Source organism: Eptatretus burgeri, chromosome 5 (assembly GCF_056783735.1).
Source record: "Eptatretus burgeri isolate ZD-2024b chromosome 5, Ebu_testis_v1, whole genome shotgun sequence".
NCBI lineage: Eukaryota > Metazoa > Chordata > Myxini > Myxiniformes > Myxinidae > Eptatretus > Eptatretus burgeri.
Window position 1 is genome coordinate 32,374,344 of NC_140965.1, and position 17,712 is coordinate 32,392,055.

Consider the following 17,712-nt stretch of genomic DNA (forward strand, 5'->3'; position numbering starts at 1 on the left):
TGCTATATGTAGTTTTTGGCCCCATCTCTCAGTGGTGAAGATTCACAAAAAAAAATTTTCGTATCCGGATCTACATCAAAATTGAATCAATTCTTGCTTGTCAAACATCCAACCTCTCCACCAAGTTTCATCCGAATCTATCGATAACTTTTTGAGATATCATGCTATATATCAGTTTTTGCCCCATCACTCAGTGGTGAACAATCATTTTAAAATTTTTACTATCTGGATCTGGATCCAGATCTTCACCAAAGTCTAATCGATTGTTCCTTGTCACACACCCAACATGCCCATCAAATTTCGTCTGAATCCATCCACAACTTTGAGATATCCTGCACATAAACAGACAGACAGACAGGAGCGAAAATATAACCTCTGCCTATCTTCGGTGGCAGAGATAATAAAAATTATTTCTATTATCTGGCTTGATGTCATGTGGAAGAAAAGAAAACAATATAATCATGATGTCCTGACACATGTAACTTTCCAAATCTCTTGTGAATAATGCATAAAATAAACAAATGTCACCCACAGGGTGACCCGTATCTTGCCAAAAGGTGACCACGTGTGACTTCTTTAAGGTCACACTGAGGTGAACAGAGCTGCTATCCACCAGGAGCGACTCCTTGAGGAATATCTGCCTACGAGATTCCGATGAGAATCGTTCTACAGAGTAACCATGAAAAATATGCTTTTGCCTCATAACGTCACCAAATGACGTCATAATGTCTCAAGCTTGACATATCTAGAAAGCAATTTGAGGTGTTCAATTTGAGGTACTACACGATATGGTTCCTAAAACTTAAAAAATTGACCTTGTGGTCAAATATGTTTGACCTCAGGCGCTAACTATGAAGGTCAAGGCCAATCGCCACCAAAAACTAATCAGCTGAGCACCAGACCATATACTACATTCCCATAAAGTTTGGAGACGATTCGATTAAAATTACTCAAAAAATAAGGGTTTCGTCGACTCCCCTGATTTGCGACAAAGTGACCTTGACCTTCAAAATTTTGTTCACTGAAAGGGACCTCTATAGGCCTCTGATATGCGAAGTTACAAGAATTTCCAATGATAACTGTGCTCTGCAGAGTGATTTATACGTGATTACAGACAAAAAAAAAAAAAAACATATGAAGGTCAAGGCCAATCGCCACCAAAAATTAATCAGCTGAGCACCAGAACATGAACTATATTCCCATGAAGTTTGAAGACGATCCGATCAAAATTACTCAAAAAAATAAGGGTTTCGTCGACTCCGCTGATTTGCGACAAAGTGACCTTGACCTTTGACCTTGACCTTCAAAATTTTGTGCACTGAAAGGAACCTCTATAGGCCTCTGATATGCGAAGTTACAAAAATTTCCAATGATAACTGTGCTCTGCAAAATTTTTTCTACGTGATTACAGACAAAAAAAAAAAAAAAAAAAAAAAAAAACATACAAGCTGACTAACATATCTTGCAAAAATTTCGTTTTGGCAAGATAATAAGAGAGAGCTTGTTTTTTGTTGTTCTGTCTGTCTGTCTGTCTGTCTCTAGAAAAAGCCTTTTTTCATCTCCATTCTATAATATTTAAAAAAAAAATTGGATTTATAATAAACAGTACTGCTGAATCTAAGCCTGGTGTTGGCGCAGTGGTTAGGGCAGCAGCTTGGGATCCCAGGGTCCTGAGTTCAAGCCCCGTTGGCTGCTGAATTAACACCAGGTATGTCATCCTTCCGAGGTCGTTGAAATGAGTACCAGAGTACTGGTCCCGGTGTATGCCCCGGTTAGAATAGGTGTACCATATCCCTGTGTGTCGTAAGAGGCGACCAGGGTTGGCGTCAGAAAGGGCATCCGGCCATAAAACATTGCCTCAAGAAAAAGCCAAACCCCTGCACAGCAGGGAAAAATGGCTGTAAAAACGGTCATTTTATTTTTTTTAGTACTGCTGAATCTCTTGATCCTCTGGCATATGGAATTAAGATGAATAAGGAGCTGATACTTTTGGTCGCATTTTGGGTGGCATGAGGAATATGAAAGCTAAATCTTGAACGTTTTTTGAAATATCACGTACACAAGCCAAGTTAACGAGATGGTTGCCAAGGCAACATAATTCAGCCAATCACAGCCGTGATCTAATCAGGTTGAGATCATGTCATGAGGTGTATATATATATATATATATATATATATATATATATATATATATATATATATATATATATATATATATATATATATATATATATATATATATATATATGCAATATGAAAGATAAATATTCAATAGTTTTTGAAACATCGCGTACACAAAAGTACATGGACAGATGATCGTTCGGCCGGAGCTCATTTTAATGTCCCCCGTGTCCAACGTTGGCGAAGGGGCGAGGGACATAAATTTGTAGAAATGAGTTGTTGGAAGCGATGTGTTGACTACGCTGGAAGAGTGGGTCCATTAACCGATCAGCTGATTGTAATGGTGCCAATATTTCGCAATCATGCTGCCAGAGGAGCAGCACACAAAGGGATGTCTGATGGTCAGTTTTAAAATTGCAGCGAAATGCTGCGTTTACCAGAGAAGAAACAATCTTTGGCACGTGGAGATAACTCACTTATGACACAAGATCATTATATCACCACATATAAACCAAAAGCAGTTAAATAACTGTATTTGATGTTAATTTTGGCCATGCCACGTACCCACAGGAAATCCGCTTCGGTGCCCCCAAGGGGTATGTGTACCCCAGTTTGAGAGCCCACAGCTTATGCAAACCGAAATAACAAAAGTGCCATTTGACTTCACTTTGGGAACATTAACATATACTGATGGGGTTAAAGGACTGCTGCAAGTGGCAGGTTGCAAGAACAGCAATTATGATCGAGGGGTATCTCTAACACAAAAATTTTAAGAATAAAAAAATAACCTTCGGGTTGTGGAATATCCATGGGTAAGTAGACGAGTTCATCCTGTGTGTTTGTAGGCATGTCGTAGTCCTTCTCCACAACTTCCTCAACAATTTGCATACTGTCAGGATCGATGGTGACGTTCTCTTCTGCACCTGCGACCGCTGATGGGAACAAATAAACACAAAACTATATATACTGTGCAACAACAATGAAAACAAAGTTTGTTGCACAAGCGAAAGTGTTCAGTGAGCTGAGGACAAATTGTGTTTGACAAACAATATATTGTTTTGTTTTTTTTCAGGCCACTGCAGTTATTTAAAGGTTGATACAATAGATACTGTTGTGGCCAAAAATATTGGCACCCGAGCAATTTCTTCAAATAATGCACAAATTCTTCCAGAAGATTGTTGGAATTTAAAAAATCTTTTGGTATCCACATTTGTATTTATTTGGTTTGAAGTGGAACAAAACAAAAAAAAAAAAGATGAAAAAAAAAATTACAAAATCTAAGCTTAATCCACAAAGAAATCCTAAAATGGCCAGGACAATATTATTGGCACCTTTTAGAAGTAATAGGAAATAATTAGATTTCAAGCAAGTGACTCTCCTTTACTTTGGAAATGAGCTCACCTGTGGTGAGTTTGAGGTGCCTGCAAAATAAAAATCACTCATTCAACCAGTTTGAATAGAGAAAAGGAGTCATTCTGCTGTTTTGTGTCACTGTGTATTCCACAATGAGCATGGAGAAAAGTTAGAAAACCAGAGAATTATCTGAGGAGGTCAGACTCAAGATTGTAGCCAAGCATGGACAATTTCAAATGGGGACATGGGATTTTTGTACAGCTCAGCCATGTCCATGCATGGAGAAATCATGCACCATCTAGTGGAGATAAAGAATATTAAAGGTTTGAAATCAAGCAACCAGGATTTCCTTTTTATTTACAAAACTAAGGTTCATGGGAGAGCGAGGTGAAAGAGGGTGTGAATTGACATTGGTGCAGCGGGGCAACAGTTCGCCACCAAGCAAGCGAATGAACAGGAATAGGGGAAGAGGAAACAAAATAACCTGCAACGAAGAGGGTCGAGTTAGGCAGGGTAAATGGGGGTAACAAAGTCAGTGGGTAAGGATGGGGGATGACAAGAGATAGCAATGCACAGCATGCTCAATGCCCTGATAATTGTAATCAAGCTTGGTGAGTTTACCTAGGAGCCTAAATACCAATCTTGAACAGCACTGTTTTGAGCTCATGATCTCAACAGCAAAAGAACGAGAGAGTTGGTGTCAAAGCCACACAATGCTCGCCTGTTTATACATTTAAGTTTTTAAAAGACTAGTCTAATGATATTTTTTTTTTATAAAGCATTGCAGTGAAGTCTCATCCAAATAATTTTAAAGCAATATATGTATTTGTATATTGTAATCAGTAAAAAATAGTGTGGTACATAAAACATTAGAAAGGAAATAACTTGCACCAAAAACTTTAACATTTTCACGCTCACGCTGACGCTGACGCTCACGCTCACGTCGGGGGTATTGCTATAGCTCTCTGTTCTTCGAACAGGCGAGCTAAAAAGGTTGATCCCAACCTTATCCAAAGAACACCTTGTCACTGCTGGATGACGAGATGAATGTATGCGTGCTAAGTGCAAAGGCCAATAGTTAAGCATTTGAGGATCTTCATTCAGTGAGTTTGTTGCCCAATTTTAACTACTTTGATGGTGAAGAGGAAATCTTAAAATCTAAATGTATTAAAACAAAATAAATGGTGACAATAAGTTCATACTACAGCAAAATTGATGGCACGCCATTGAAAATCCCCAAGTTTTCCACCTAAAACAAAGTTGAACTATAACGACACTCGGGTGAGCGCATATCTCCGCCAGGCTGAAAAGTTTACATTTTGTATCCCACCGAGAGGGCGGATCTGGATCCAGACCTGAACCAAAATCTAATTGGCTTGTTCTTGTCATCTAAACAACTTATCGACCAAGTTTTTGTCATAACTCGTCCACAAATGTTTGAAATATTGTGCTATGTATCGTTTTTGGCCCAAGACATCAATGGTGAAGAATCACTTCGAAAATTCTCATATCCAGATCTGGATTAGGATCTTCACCAAAATCGAATTGATGTGTGCGTCACACACGCAACCTGTCCACAAAGTTTTGTCTGAATCTGTCCATAACTTTTTGAGCTATCGTGCTATATATAGTTTTTAGACCCATCACACAATGGTGAAGAATCACTGAAAAAATTCTCGGATCTAGATCCGGATCATCACCAAAATTGAATCAATTCATCCATATCACACACCCAACCTGTCCACCAAATTCGTCCATAACTTTTTGAGATATCGTGCTATATATCATTTTGGACTCTTTATGGTGAAGAATCACCTACAAAATGCTAGTATCCGGATCCGGATCCAGAACTTCACCAAAATCTTAACATTTTGTCCTCGTCACACACCTAACCTCTCCACCAGATTTCGTCCAAATCCATCCACAACTTTCTGAGATTTCCTGTTCACAGACAAACAGTAGTGAAAATAAAACCTCGGTTCACTTTCGGGGGAGGAGGTAAAGATTAGGATCTGGCGATATATCGAGATACCAGTTATATCAATATAATTTTTCATTTCAATACACCGGCATTGGAATTCTGAATATACCGGTACATCAAAAAAAATCGATATGAAAAAACAAAAAACCGGTATATCACCAACAAATTGAAGAAAGGTGTTTACAATCTTTAAATACCATACATCATTTAAAAAGCTTTGAAGCACACGGCGTCTCGGCTAAACATGGAACAGTAACAGTGAAACATATAACGTCAAGACATAACAGGAAGTAAGTTCAGTACGTTTTAACTTTTAACCCTCAGCATCCGAGCACCCATACAAGCGATCGTGTTTTTCTTTGTCCTCATGGCTGGTTTCAAAGCAATTGCCAATTGGTTATTATTGTATATGAATTGGGTGTGCTTGAGAAATCCTGTGCTGAGTCAGTGATCTGGCATACCGTAATGATCATACCAGTACAGCGTTCCGTGATAGTCAAACCAGTGTGGTGATAGTGATGGATTCCAACCTGTGTTGATTACCAACACTGATCTCGCTTTAAAACAGGTTAACGTTGGAAGTAAAATAACCGTTCTTATCATGGGGGGGGGGGGGGAGCCCCCTGTGGGAATGCTGTGAAAAAATACCATGTTTAAATGATGGGTATGCCATATATGAATACTCAATGGACAATTGGACCATTATATATTTTTTGGAACCTGCATAAAAAAATTAATCATTCAATTATTATTTAATCTTTAAATATCGATATCGAAAAAAAACCAGATATCAATATCGATGGAGCCGAGTGAAGATCGCAAAAGGTTCCATCAGGAATGACCCAATATCAAATTTTGAGTTAAATAGATTTTTCCATTTTGATCCCAATGACCCAAAGTCACCACCCCACAAGCATGAATACAAAAAAAAAAATTGTTACATATTTCATGTGTTCCCCAATGTTAATTTCATATACTCTACCAGTCAAACATTTCAGAACACCCCCATTTTTCCAGTTTTTACTGAAATCTAAGCAGTTTAACGTTTCAATGTACTCTAAAATTAAAACATAGAACAAACTAGTGGGGGAGCACTCAGGAGAGTGCAAAACCTCCGCCGCCAATACTGCTGGGTCACTCAAGTGAACCTTATATCTTATTCATTAAATATGACATCAACAGTGCTGACAGAGTTATAGTTCTTTTCTCCAACATTTTAAATTTTTTGGGGGTTTTGGGGGGGGGGGGGGAAATCACTTAAAACATGTCGAAATGCAAAAAAAAAAAAATTCAAATATTTTTTCAAATAAAATCGAATTTTTTTTTTTTTAAGTTGCAAAATTTTCAGGTTTTTTTTCTCTAACAATTTTTATTTTTTGGGTTGGAAATCACTTAAAACATGTAGAAATACAAAAACAAAAATTCAAATATTTTTTCAAAATTGGCACCATAGCGGCCATATGGGACTTTGGACCAAGTCCAAAATCTAATGGCATGATCCTTGGACCATACCTAATCCCCCCACCAAGGTTTGTCGAAATCCGTCGAGGAGTTTTTCCGTAATACTGTTCACAAACAAACAAACAAACAAACAAACAAACAAACAGAAAGGGGTGAAAACAGTAACCTCCGTCCATCTTCGATGGCGGAGGTTAATAAACAATTTCAGATAAAAAAATAGATATCATGGAATCATTTTGTTGACCAAAATTTAATCGAAATTTTTGACTCATCAAAGTAGCCACTTTTTACAGATATAACAGCCGAACATACTCGCGGCATTATTTCTGCAATGGAAATCAAATATTGTTCGGAAAGTTCTTCCCAACACTGTTTCAGAAGTTCCCACAAATGTGTTGCACTTGTAGGTTGCTTTGCTTTCACCCTTCTGTCCAGTTAATCCCAAACCAGCTCGATGGGGTTTAAGTCTGGAGACTGTACTGGCCTTCCATGATTTGAAGCCAACTGTCTTGTTCATTTCTTCGAAGGTAGTTCTGACATAACCTGGAGGTATGTTTTGGGTCGTTATCTTGCTGTAGGATGAACCCCTGATCAATTAGGCGTAGACCAGAGAGTATTGCATGGCACTGCAAAATGCTGTGGTAGCCCTTTTGGTTCAGGGTGTCAGTCACTCTGTGCAAGTCGCCGACTCTGGATCCAGCAAAAGAGCCCCAGATCATCACGCTTCCTCCTCCATGTTTGACAGTTGGTGTCACACACTGAGGAACCATCCTTTCGCCTACTCGATGGCATACAAAAACCCTGCGTGATGAACCGAAGATTTCAAATTTCGATTCATCAGTCCATAAGACCTTCCAGTTTTCAGTAGTCCACTGGCGGTGCTTCATGGCCCAAGCAAGCCTCCTTTTCTTATTTTACCATCTTAGCAATGGCTTTCTTACTGCCACTCGACCTGTCAAACCTGCAGCTCGAAGTCTTCTCTTCACAGTTGAAACTGAGACTTCCTTACTTCGACCAGTGTGAAGCTGTGCTTGAAGTTGCTGTCCTGTGAGCCGCCGATCATGCAAGCTGTTGACTCTCAGAAACTTGTCTTCTGATTGTGTTGTGGCTTTAGGTTTGCCAGACCTCTTCCTGTCAGTGTTTCCTCCAGTTTCCAAGTGCCTTTTGATGGTGTATGAAACGACTCACTGACACCTTGGCTTTTTTGCAATTTCTCGAAAGGAAAGACCGATACTTTTAAGGGTTATAATGGTCTGTCTGTCTTCCTTTGTTAATTGTCTTTTTCTCACCATTATGATTAGTTAGGGAATTTTAGCAAATTGTATTGACCATCTGTGAAAAAAATTGCTTACCAAAAAATTTCTTCACTAACGTATTCATCTCGGTGTCTACCAACACCTATCAATTATCTACCAACACCTATCAATTAGTGCAAACCAAAATCCTTGTGGAAAATTCTGGGGAGCCAATCAAAGTTCGGGTGCTCAGAGGGCCTGCACGAAAAAAAAAAAAAAATCTGAAAAATTAACTTTTGCCAATATTGACTTGTGGGATGTCTTACTAGGGGTTTTTTGGGGTACTGAATTGATTCCAACCATTAGATTTCAGGAAAAAATGAATGCCTGGCTGTAAAATATTGATATGATACATTTTTAGATATGTCAGACTGTGTTTTGCGGTAATTTGGCTCAATTGATTCAGATTGTTCAAATTGTGCTGAAACCAGCATACAACATTTTTGAAACCACTGCTATATTGTTGGTTATACTGGTGCTCATGCTCACGAGAATTCTCTATGTTAGCTGTCGTGAGCTAAGAGCTTTTAGCTATAAAATTATTGTGTGCCGGACTCAATAGAAGTTGAATATATTCAACGTAGAGTAGACCTATTAATGTTAAAACACATCACTGTATGTGTGTTCTGTCTGTTTTGTGTCAAAATTTCATGTCCTGTCTGTTGTTTACAAAAAAATGTCTTATTTTTTAGGACAGTATGGACAAGGATGTGACTGAACCTGGTTTGAGGTGTTTCATCTGTGGTGGTTCCGGGATTGAAAAGCATACGCTCTCAAAAGTCTCCAATAAAGGCCACCCACGGATTTTATCACATTCTGAGCTTGTGGGCGATGCGGCGTTGATCGGTAGACTAAATGAGGACTGGAACAACAGATAAGACAGCAAGTTGAGATACCATGTGGATTTTAAAACAGAGTTGTACAGTCGTGCGAGAAGTATATCCACTGCAACTGAAACAGCTAATTGTAAGTTTTTTTTAATTCATCATTCAAAGGAAGTGGCATTGCAAATAAAAACGACAATAATCATCTCAAATTTGCTTTCTAAACAATAATTTTATTTCCATAGAACAAGATCCGATGCTCAGACAGGACGAAAAAACGCCGGATATCATCTGGGCAAAGTACCTCACCTGGCTCCAGCTCTACTTCCCAAACACCATCAGTGCATCTTATCTACCGTGATGTTTGCATGAAGCAAGAGAGTCCCCTGTCGAGGTGAGGGCTGAGGACACAGACATCCTGGTTATGCTGACTCATCATGTTGCAGACCATCCGATCTTCCTCACGACGGCCAAAGAAACATGTTACGATGTCGGAAAGATCTGGGAGGCCCTCCCAGAGATATACCGGATGTATCTCATCTTCTTGCACAGCTTCTCTGGCTGCGATACAGTGTCTGCCATTTTTGGGTTTAGCAAACCAACTTTGCTAAGCAAGCTCTGCAAGACTGATGAAGCAGAGAGGGCAATGGACGTGTTTATGGATATCCGAGCTGAGAAAGGTGATATCATTAAAGCAGGCTGTGATCTTTTCATGCTCATGGTCCATGGGAAATCCTCCAAAGACTTGGAAGACTTGAGATTCGACGTCTTCAGCAAGCGAGCTGCTACTGGGAGCATAAAATCTGAGAAACTCCCCCCGACAACAGGAGCTGCAGCACAGCACTCTCTCCGAGCTTACCTCCAGACTAGAGACTGGCTGATGCTGCAAAGTCCATCGTTGGATGCCTGGGACTATGGATGGCAACTCACTGAGTAAGGATATGCACCAGTCCCTTCTACAGACCCTATTGCACCAGACTACCTCCTGACGTTTGCCAGCTGCAACTGTGCGGGGGACTGCAGTTCACTAAGGTGCTGCTGTAAAAAGCAAGGAGTCAAGTGTATTTCTGCTTGCGGCATCTGTCATGGTAACTCTTGCCTGAATATAAACCAGCTGGATGACAAGAGGAGTGAGGAAGATACTGGGGAGTTTGATGAATAAGGTTGTAAAAGCTGACGAAGCAACATTTCCATTGAGCACAATTCTGTTAAAAATGTCAATAAAATACATTTTATATGATCAAGGAGTGTTTTTTCTCAAAAAATAATGGTTGGAATCAATTCAGCACCCCAAAAAACCCCTAGTTAGACATCCCACAAGTCAATATTGGCAAAAGTTAATTTTCCAATTTTTTTTTTTCGCGCAGGCCCTCTGGGCACCCGAACTTTGATTTCCTCCCCAGAATTTTCCACAAGGATTTGGGTTTGCACTAATTGATAGTTGTTAGTAGACATCTAGATGAAGACGTTGGTGAAGAAATTTTTTGGTAAGCAATTTTTTTCACAGATGGTCAATACAATTTGCTAAAATTCCCTAACTAGATAGCAATATACTACTTCCTGCAGTGCAATATTGTCCAAATAATGCTTCAGAGGGTGGAGCAACCGGGCGTAGTGGCGTGCGCCTGTAATCCAGCTACTCGGAGGCTTGGGTTGGAGGATCACTTGAGGACAGAGCCTCTGCGCTGGGCCGCGCTATGAGGGTGTAGGGCAGCTCGGAATCATGGCGAAACCCAATCCTTATACCTGTGTCGTAAGAGGCGACCAGGGTTGTGTCAGGAAGGGCATCCGGCGTAAAACCTGTGCTAAATCAGTATGCGGATCATAATGGATGATCCGCTGTGGCGACCCCTAATGGGAGCAGCCGAAACACGAACAACAACATGGTGGAGCAAAACAGTCTGTTCCAACTGCTTTTATACAGAGAGGGGGTTTGTAACTAATCAACAAAAGTTGGGACACCTGGAGGAATTGTTTGCATCAACTTTCAAGGCTTAATTTACTTCCATTGCTGCAGAACAGCTGCAGTTGCTAACCCATTATTTATTCCCTGAAAAGGGCCTTTTTAACAACTCTGAAATTTACATTATTTTTCAGTTTTTGGTAACCTAAACTTTTTTTATCCTCTGGCAGGTTACCACTTTGCTTTGTACCATTTCAGGTTATTCACTGGACTTGAACTGCTTAAATTTCAGTAAAAACTGAAAAATGGGGGTGTTCTAAAACTCTTGACTGGTAGAGTACAAAGTATCGTTTTAAAATGTGCCTGTAATTGCACATTTTAGGATCTGGATCATTTTTCCAGATCCGGACACTAAAATCAGAACATATCGGGCATAGGCCCGATATGTTTTTTGGTATTTGACCTATTGACCCAACCCCAATTGATAATGCTTTTCCACCTTTTTGCAATGTGATCATAACTACTAAGTTTTGTGAATTTCTGCAAAACCGTTTGGGAGGAGAGGGTGTGACGGCCGGTCAAAATGGGGGGAAATTTTTTTTTTACCTCAAAATTTGACATTGGGTCATTCCTGGTGGAAGTGTTTCCCATCTTTCAACTTTTCTTTAGATAGGAAGCGTGGTGATTTACGATGACTTCAAACTGGTTACCTCCATCACCAAAGGTGGGCGAAGGTTATGTTTTCACCACTGTCTACCTGCAGGATATCTCAGAAAGTTGTGGACGTATTTGGCCAAAACTTGCTGGACAGGTAAGGTGTGTGACAAGGAAGAATTGGTTCGATCTTGGTGAAGATCCAAATCCAGATATGAGAATATTAAAAGTGATTCCTCACTTTTGGGTGATCAGGCTAAAGCCAATATAGCATGACATCTCAAAAAGTTATGGATGGATTCAGATGAAACTTGGTGGGCAGGTGGGTGTCTGACAAGGACGAATTTTGGTGAAAATCCAAATCTAAATCCAAGAATTTTTTAAGTGATTCTTCACCATTGAGAGATGGGGTCAAAATGATATACAGCATGATTTTTCAAAAAGTTGTGGACGAGTTGTGACAAAAATATGTGCACGAGTTGCTTAGGTGACACGAACAATCCGATTAGAATTTGGTTCCAGTCCGGATACAGATCCCTCCTATCAGTGGGATACAAAATGTGAACTCGTCAGCCTGGCGGAGGCATGTGCTCTACTGAGTGCTGTTCTCGTTACCTTCGCCACAGAAGGTGAAGGAGGTTACATTTTCACCTCTCTCTGTTTGTTTGTTTGTTTGTTACCTCCACCCCCTCTCTGTCTGTTTGTTTGCAGGATATCTCAAAAAGTTGTGAATGGATCCGGATGAAATTTGGTGGGCGGGTTAGGTGTGTGATCACAACTAATTGATTCGATTTTGACAACGAATTGACCACACAACAGATCTGAATCGGGATCTCAACAAGAGAATTATTTAATTCTCAAGTGATTCTTCACCATTGAGAGATCAGGCCAAAAACGATATATAAATAATAAATAATGACCGTTTTTACAGCCATTTTTCCCTGCTGTGCAGGGGTTTGGCTTTTTCTTGAGGCAATGTTTTATGGCCGGATGCCCTTCCTGACGCCAACCCTGGTCACCTCTTACGACACACAGGGATATGGTACACCGATTCTAACCGGGGCATACACCGGGACCAGTACACTGGCACTCATTTCGCCGACCTCGGAAGGATGACAGGCTGAGTCAACCCCCTGGTGTTAATTCAGCAGCCAACGGGGCTTGAATTCAGGACCCTTGGATCCCAAGCCGCCACCCTAACCACTAAGCCAACACCAGGCTTAGGCCAAAAACGATATATAGAATGATATTTAACCTCCGCCATCGAAGATGGACGGAGGTTACTGTTTTCACCCCTTTCTGTTTGTTTGTGAACAGTATTACGGAAAAACTCCTGGACGGATTTCGACGAATCTTGGTGGGGGGATTAGGTATGGTCCAAGGATCATGGCATTAGATTTTGGACTTGGTCCAAAGTCCTATATGGCCGCTATGGCGGCCATTTTGAAAAAAATATTTGAATTTTTGTTTTTGCATTTCTACATGCGCGTCGATCTAGTTTTGTTTATTCAATCGTGATTCAGTAGAGTCTGATCCATTTTGACCTACAATTAATAGGATATCAGGTTCACTTAAGTGACCCAGCAGTATTGGCGGCGGAGGTTTTGCACTCGACCGAGTGCTCCCCCTCTAGTTCAAAAATGTAATGAGCCCGATATGTTCTCGTGGATCAGGCATTACGTGGCAGAGGTATGTGCTCTACTGAGTGCCCTTTTAGTTATATCTGCAATCATTTTACAATTACTTTACCTTTCCCATGACTTCAGATAATGTTTTACATTGCCATTTAAAATCATTTATTTTCTTTCAGAAAATGAGCTGAAATAGCAACACAGTACAGGCGATGAAATAATAATAAAAAAACATTTTGTTAAATGTATGAGCACACACACACCACACCACACCACAAAAATCCACACTGTTAACAAACACCCACGCACAGCACAAAAAAAAAACACCCACCCACTCAAATAACACAAAAAACACAACACTCAAAAAACAAACACACAACACCAACCTATCAATCAAACACAAAACCCACCCACCCATTAAATCACAAACCTTCACCCATCCCCAAAAAACTCGACCCCCACCCACATTCCCATCCACCAAAAACAAACACACACACACAGAAAAAAAGAACCCCCACCCACTCACTAAACACACATGACCCGCAACACATCTTAGCCAAGAGTTAATCGCAGCCTCAAAGAATAGAATACAAGGCAGGTTTAACACCTCGACAAATCCATAATTCAAAGAATCTGCATAAAGTGGCATTGTCATGGCTCCGAGGAGACGAGATGAGAATTAAATGGCGATGATGTACAAGGTGTTTGGGGAGAAGGAAGCACCAAGGACAGAGTAGGCAATGAAAGTGGACAGAGTGTTTTAGAAAGGTACCAATTTTAGATTACCATAGGACGTTTCTACGGTTAAAAGCAAAGCCTCTTTATTATGACAAGATGGGACTCACGTGATACCCTCAAATACAGTGACATCTTGTTGCCATCTTGTTGCCAACAACACAATCAGAAACTAGGTCACTCGGTGGAGTGCATACCTCTGCCACGTAATGCCTGATCCAAGAGAACATAGCAGGCCCAATACATTTTTGAAATATCATTCTATATATCGTTTTTGGCCCGATCTCTCAATGGTGAAGAATCACGTTAGAAATTAAATAATCCTCCTATTGAGATCCGGTTTTGGATCCCCACCAAAATCGAATCAATTCTTCCTTGCCACACACCCAACGTGCCCATCAAGTTTCATCCAAATCGGTCTCAAACTTTTTTGAGATATCGTGCTACATATCGTTTTTGGCCCCATCTCTCAATGGTGAAGAATCACTTAAAAAATTCTCGTAGTCGGATCCGGATCTGTATCTTCATCAAAATCTAATCATTTTGTCCTTGTCAAACACCTGATCTGCCCACAAAATTTCATCCAGATCCTTCCACAACTTTTTGAGATATCCTGCACACTAACAGAAAGGGATGAAAAACATAACCTCCTTCACCTTCGGTGGCGGAGGTAATAAAAACAAAAACAACTTTCATCAATAAATATTTTTCTTCGACAAAATGATATGTATATATATATATATATATATATATATATATATATATATATATATATATATATATATATATATATAAAAACAAAATATGATATATAAAGCTGAGTTCGTGTCTGTGGGTCTGTCTGTCTGTGGGTCGTAAACCCCGCCCATTCTAGAGGCCACGCCCTCCAGCTGTCCAGAAATCGCCACCATCATTTTCTCTCCACGTAGCTCAGCTTGTTTTAAAGGCATCATGTACATTTGAAGACTGATGATGTCTTTTATCATTAAATGACGATACAGTTTTGAGGGGAAAAAAGTAACATTTTAATTACAACTCAAACGAGGCAATGCATGTTTTATCCGCAGTGATCGAGGCAGCTGTCTAATATACACCACCCGATGAAGGTACGTAAATTCTCATATTATGCAGAGGAAAGAAAATAGTGATATTTCAATGAAAAAAAAAAACTGTGGGACGTCAAACACAGTTACTTTCTGTCTGCGAGACAGTGACGTGTCACTTATAACTCAATGTTTGCTTTCCAGAATTTGATCATGTGTTTGCTTCCGTGCGAAGTATGAAAAAAGAGGTCCCTACACATGATGTTATCACACAGCGACATCTGCAATAGCAGGAATGCACCAATTGGAGCCTTTTTTTTATAACATACTAAAACTGATGGAAAAATGACATGATAGAAAGTTTATTTGCTGATTACTATGAGAGGGAGGAGGAGGAGGAGGAGGAGAAGGAGGAGAAGGAGGAGGAGGAGGAGGACGAGGAGGAGGAGAAGGAGGAGAAGAAGAGTAGGAAATATCATGCAAATTTGGCAGTTCCGTGCGAGGTGTCTCACTGTCGCCGAATGTAATATATCAAGCTGAGTTCGTGTCTGTGGGTGGATGTGTGGGTCTGAACAAGATACGTTTTCACGACAACAAGCATACTCATGTACTGTATGCTGTTGAGATGTCCAGTGGTGTGTTGTTACCAAGCAGCTAGCTAATGCTTGCCAAGCCAGCCGTTCCTTAGCAACGGTTTCAAATGGAGTGCTTGCTTGAGTGCTTAAGCCACTTGGCAAGTGCTCCAAAAGAAACCTGGTAACTGAGCACACCCCAGATTCATGACATGGCGACGAGGATAAATATCTGGAGCATCATTATTTAATGTCCCTCTAGGGGTGGGGTGGGAAGAGGGAACTGACGTTGCCTGGCAACGCCAGGTACCCCCGCAAGTAAAATATATGTATGTATAGAACCACAACTATATATATATATATATATATATATATATATATATATATATATATATATATATATATATATATATATATAGTTGTGGTTCTGTAAAACCGCATATACCTCCAAAGCAATGGCACACAACATACAGTGATCCCAAGGCAGTTATTTCAATAGTATATGTCTAGTTAGTCCCTTTCATACATCTAGTGGGTTAAGAAGGGAAGGATATGTTGCATGGGACTCGTAGTTAGGTCTAACATATATCTCTTCAATCCTCACTCTGACCTCCACTTTAACCCTTTCCTTTCAGTCGTTGCACAAAACACGCATGCAAGCACACACGCCACTCAAGAGAAATTCAGCAGGCATGCCGTGAGCGTGTCCCGCATGTTCGGGCAATGAGCACCTCTGGCAGGTTCGCGCTGCGAGCGCTCCCTGCCGATAATGCATCATTCCTCGGGAAATTGCGCGCCATTATCCATACGAATGTACGAGCTAGTTCTCAACAGTCACCTCACCTCAGACCTCATCTCGCTCCCCGAACCTCACCATCTTCACCGCTACCACCTTCCACACACAGGAAAAATACTCCCATGACAATTGATGCTCCTACCTCGCTGTAATTCACCATTCTACCTCGAGCACCACGCGACGCCAGCCATTACCCTGGGCGGTGCATCTACACTCTACAGGTGCCACAATTACCACCACCTTTCACAAAGAACATATCCGTGTGGGCGTCCTGCACTATGATCATCATAACTGTCCTCACCCAGTCATTAAACCACAACGAAACCTCAGGGGATGAGGAGGGGACGTGGGAAGAGAGATTGAGGACTTGACACGGAGCCCAAATGTGTGTTGCGGCTCGTGGAGGGGTCCATGGGTAGCAGAAGTCCACTACAATTCTACGTTGAAATAATGATCAGCGCACGGTCAGGGCTGGGGTGCATGATTGGGGATCGTGGCCACATGTAAAGTGAGGAGCTTCAAGCTGTGCCAAGGTTGGCAAGTTACTGAGCCGGTTTCCAGTCCCGGAGCCTGGCGGAGCGTGGCTAAGGCCACTGTAGCCCAACAGAGGAGTGGGATTTGGGCCACAGCACGTCGCTATCTGGTCCTCGCCCCACCCTTTACCCATAAAAGGAGCAAAACAGAGCCACTTATTGCTCTGGCTCACTCCTTTCGCTCTTCTTTTTTTTTTTCGACTAGACTCCTTACACCTCGCTTCCACTTCACCTCGTTCTGCACTCTAGACACCAGCCAGGTCACGGGTACGAGTACATCTGAACCCCCCCCCCCCTTGCCATCGTCATGCCGCTGCTGTTGCTGTCATCAAACCGCAAAGCTAGACGGGGTCGCCAAGCAGGCAGTTCATGAAAGGATCATCGTGGAGCACAAGGTGCCGCGAGTCCCTGTGATAGAGCAGGAAGGAGAGAATAGCATGCAACTACCACGAGTTGGGAGCGCTCAGATGGAGCGTCCCACAGAGGTACACCATTCACACTTAGACATCTACAAGGTTAGGATAAAGTCTTTCCTCCTCACGCATCTGGTTCTACCATCTATCCCGTCCACTGTGGACGCATAAGCACGATTGTTATTTTGTGGGCCAGAAGGAAGGAAGGAATATACTGATGCGCATTCACATTTTCCTCTCACACGACACCACACCTCCCACTCCCACACTTTAGACATCAGTATTCCTCCCACCTACCTCTCCCTAAGCGTTCTAGGTTGTGTTGGTCAACCGACCGCGCCAGGCATTTAGAGAATGCTTACCCTCACCTATTCTTTCTCTCTGCACTATCGAATTTT

At 41.1% G+C, this 17,712-nt stretch overlaps 1 protein-coding gene across 2 annotated transcripts in view; it reads right to left on the reverse strand.

Annotated features, from left to right (window-relative positions):
* Positions 1-17,712, reverse strand: part of LOC147026179 (zinc finger X-chromosomal protein-like) — a 40,098-nt gene that overhangs the window by 17,429 nt on the left and 4,957 nt on the right. For both annotated transcript variants that reach the window (XM_085881305.1, XM_085881306.1), the window contains exon 4: positions 2,909-3,052. In XM_085881305.1, the coding sequence (XP_085737431.1) occupies positions 2,909-3,052 (144 nt within the window). The remainder of the gene's footprint in view (positions 1-2,908; positions 3,053-17,712) is intronic.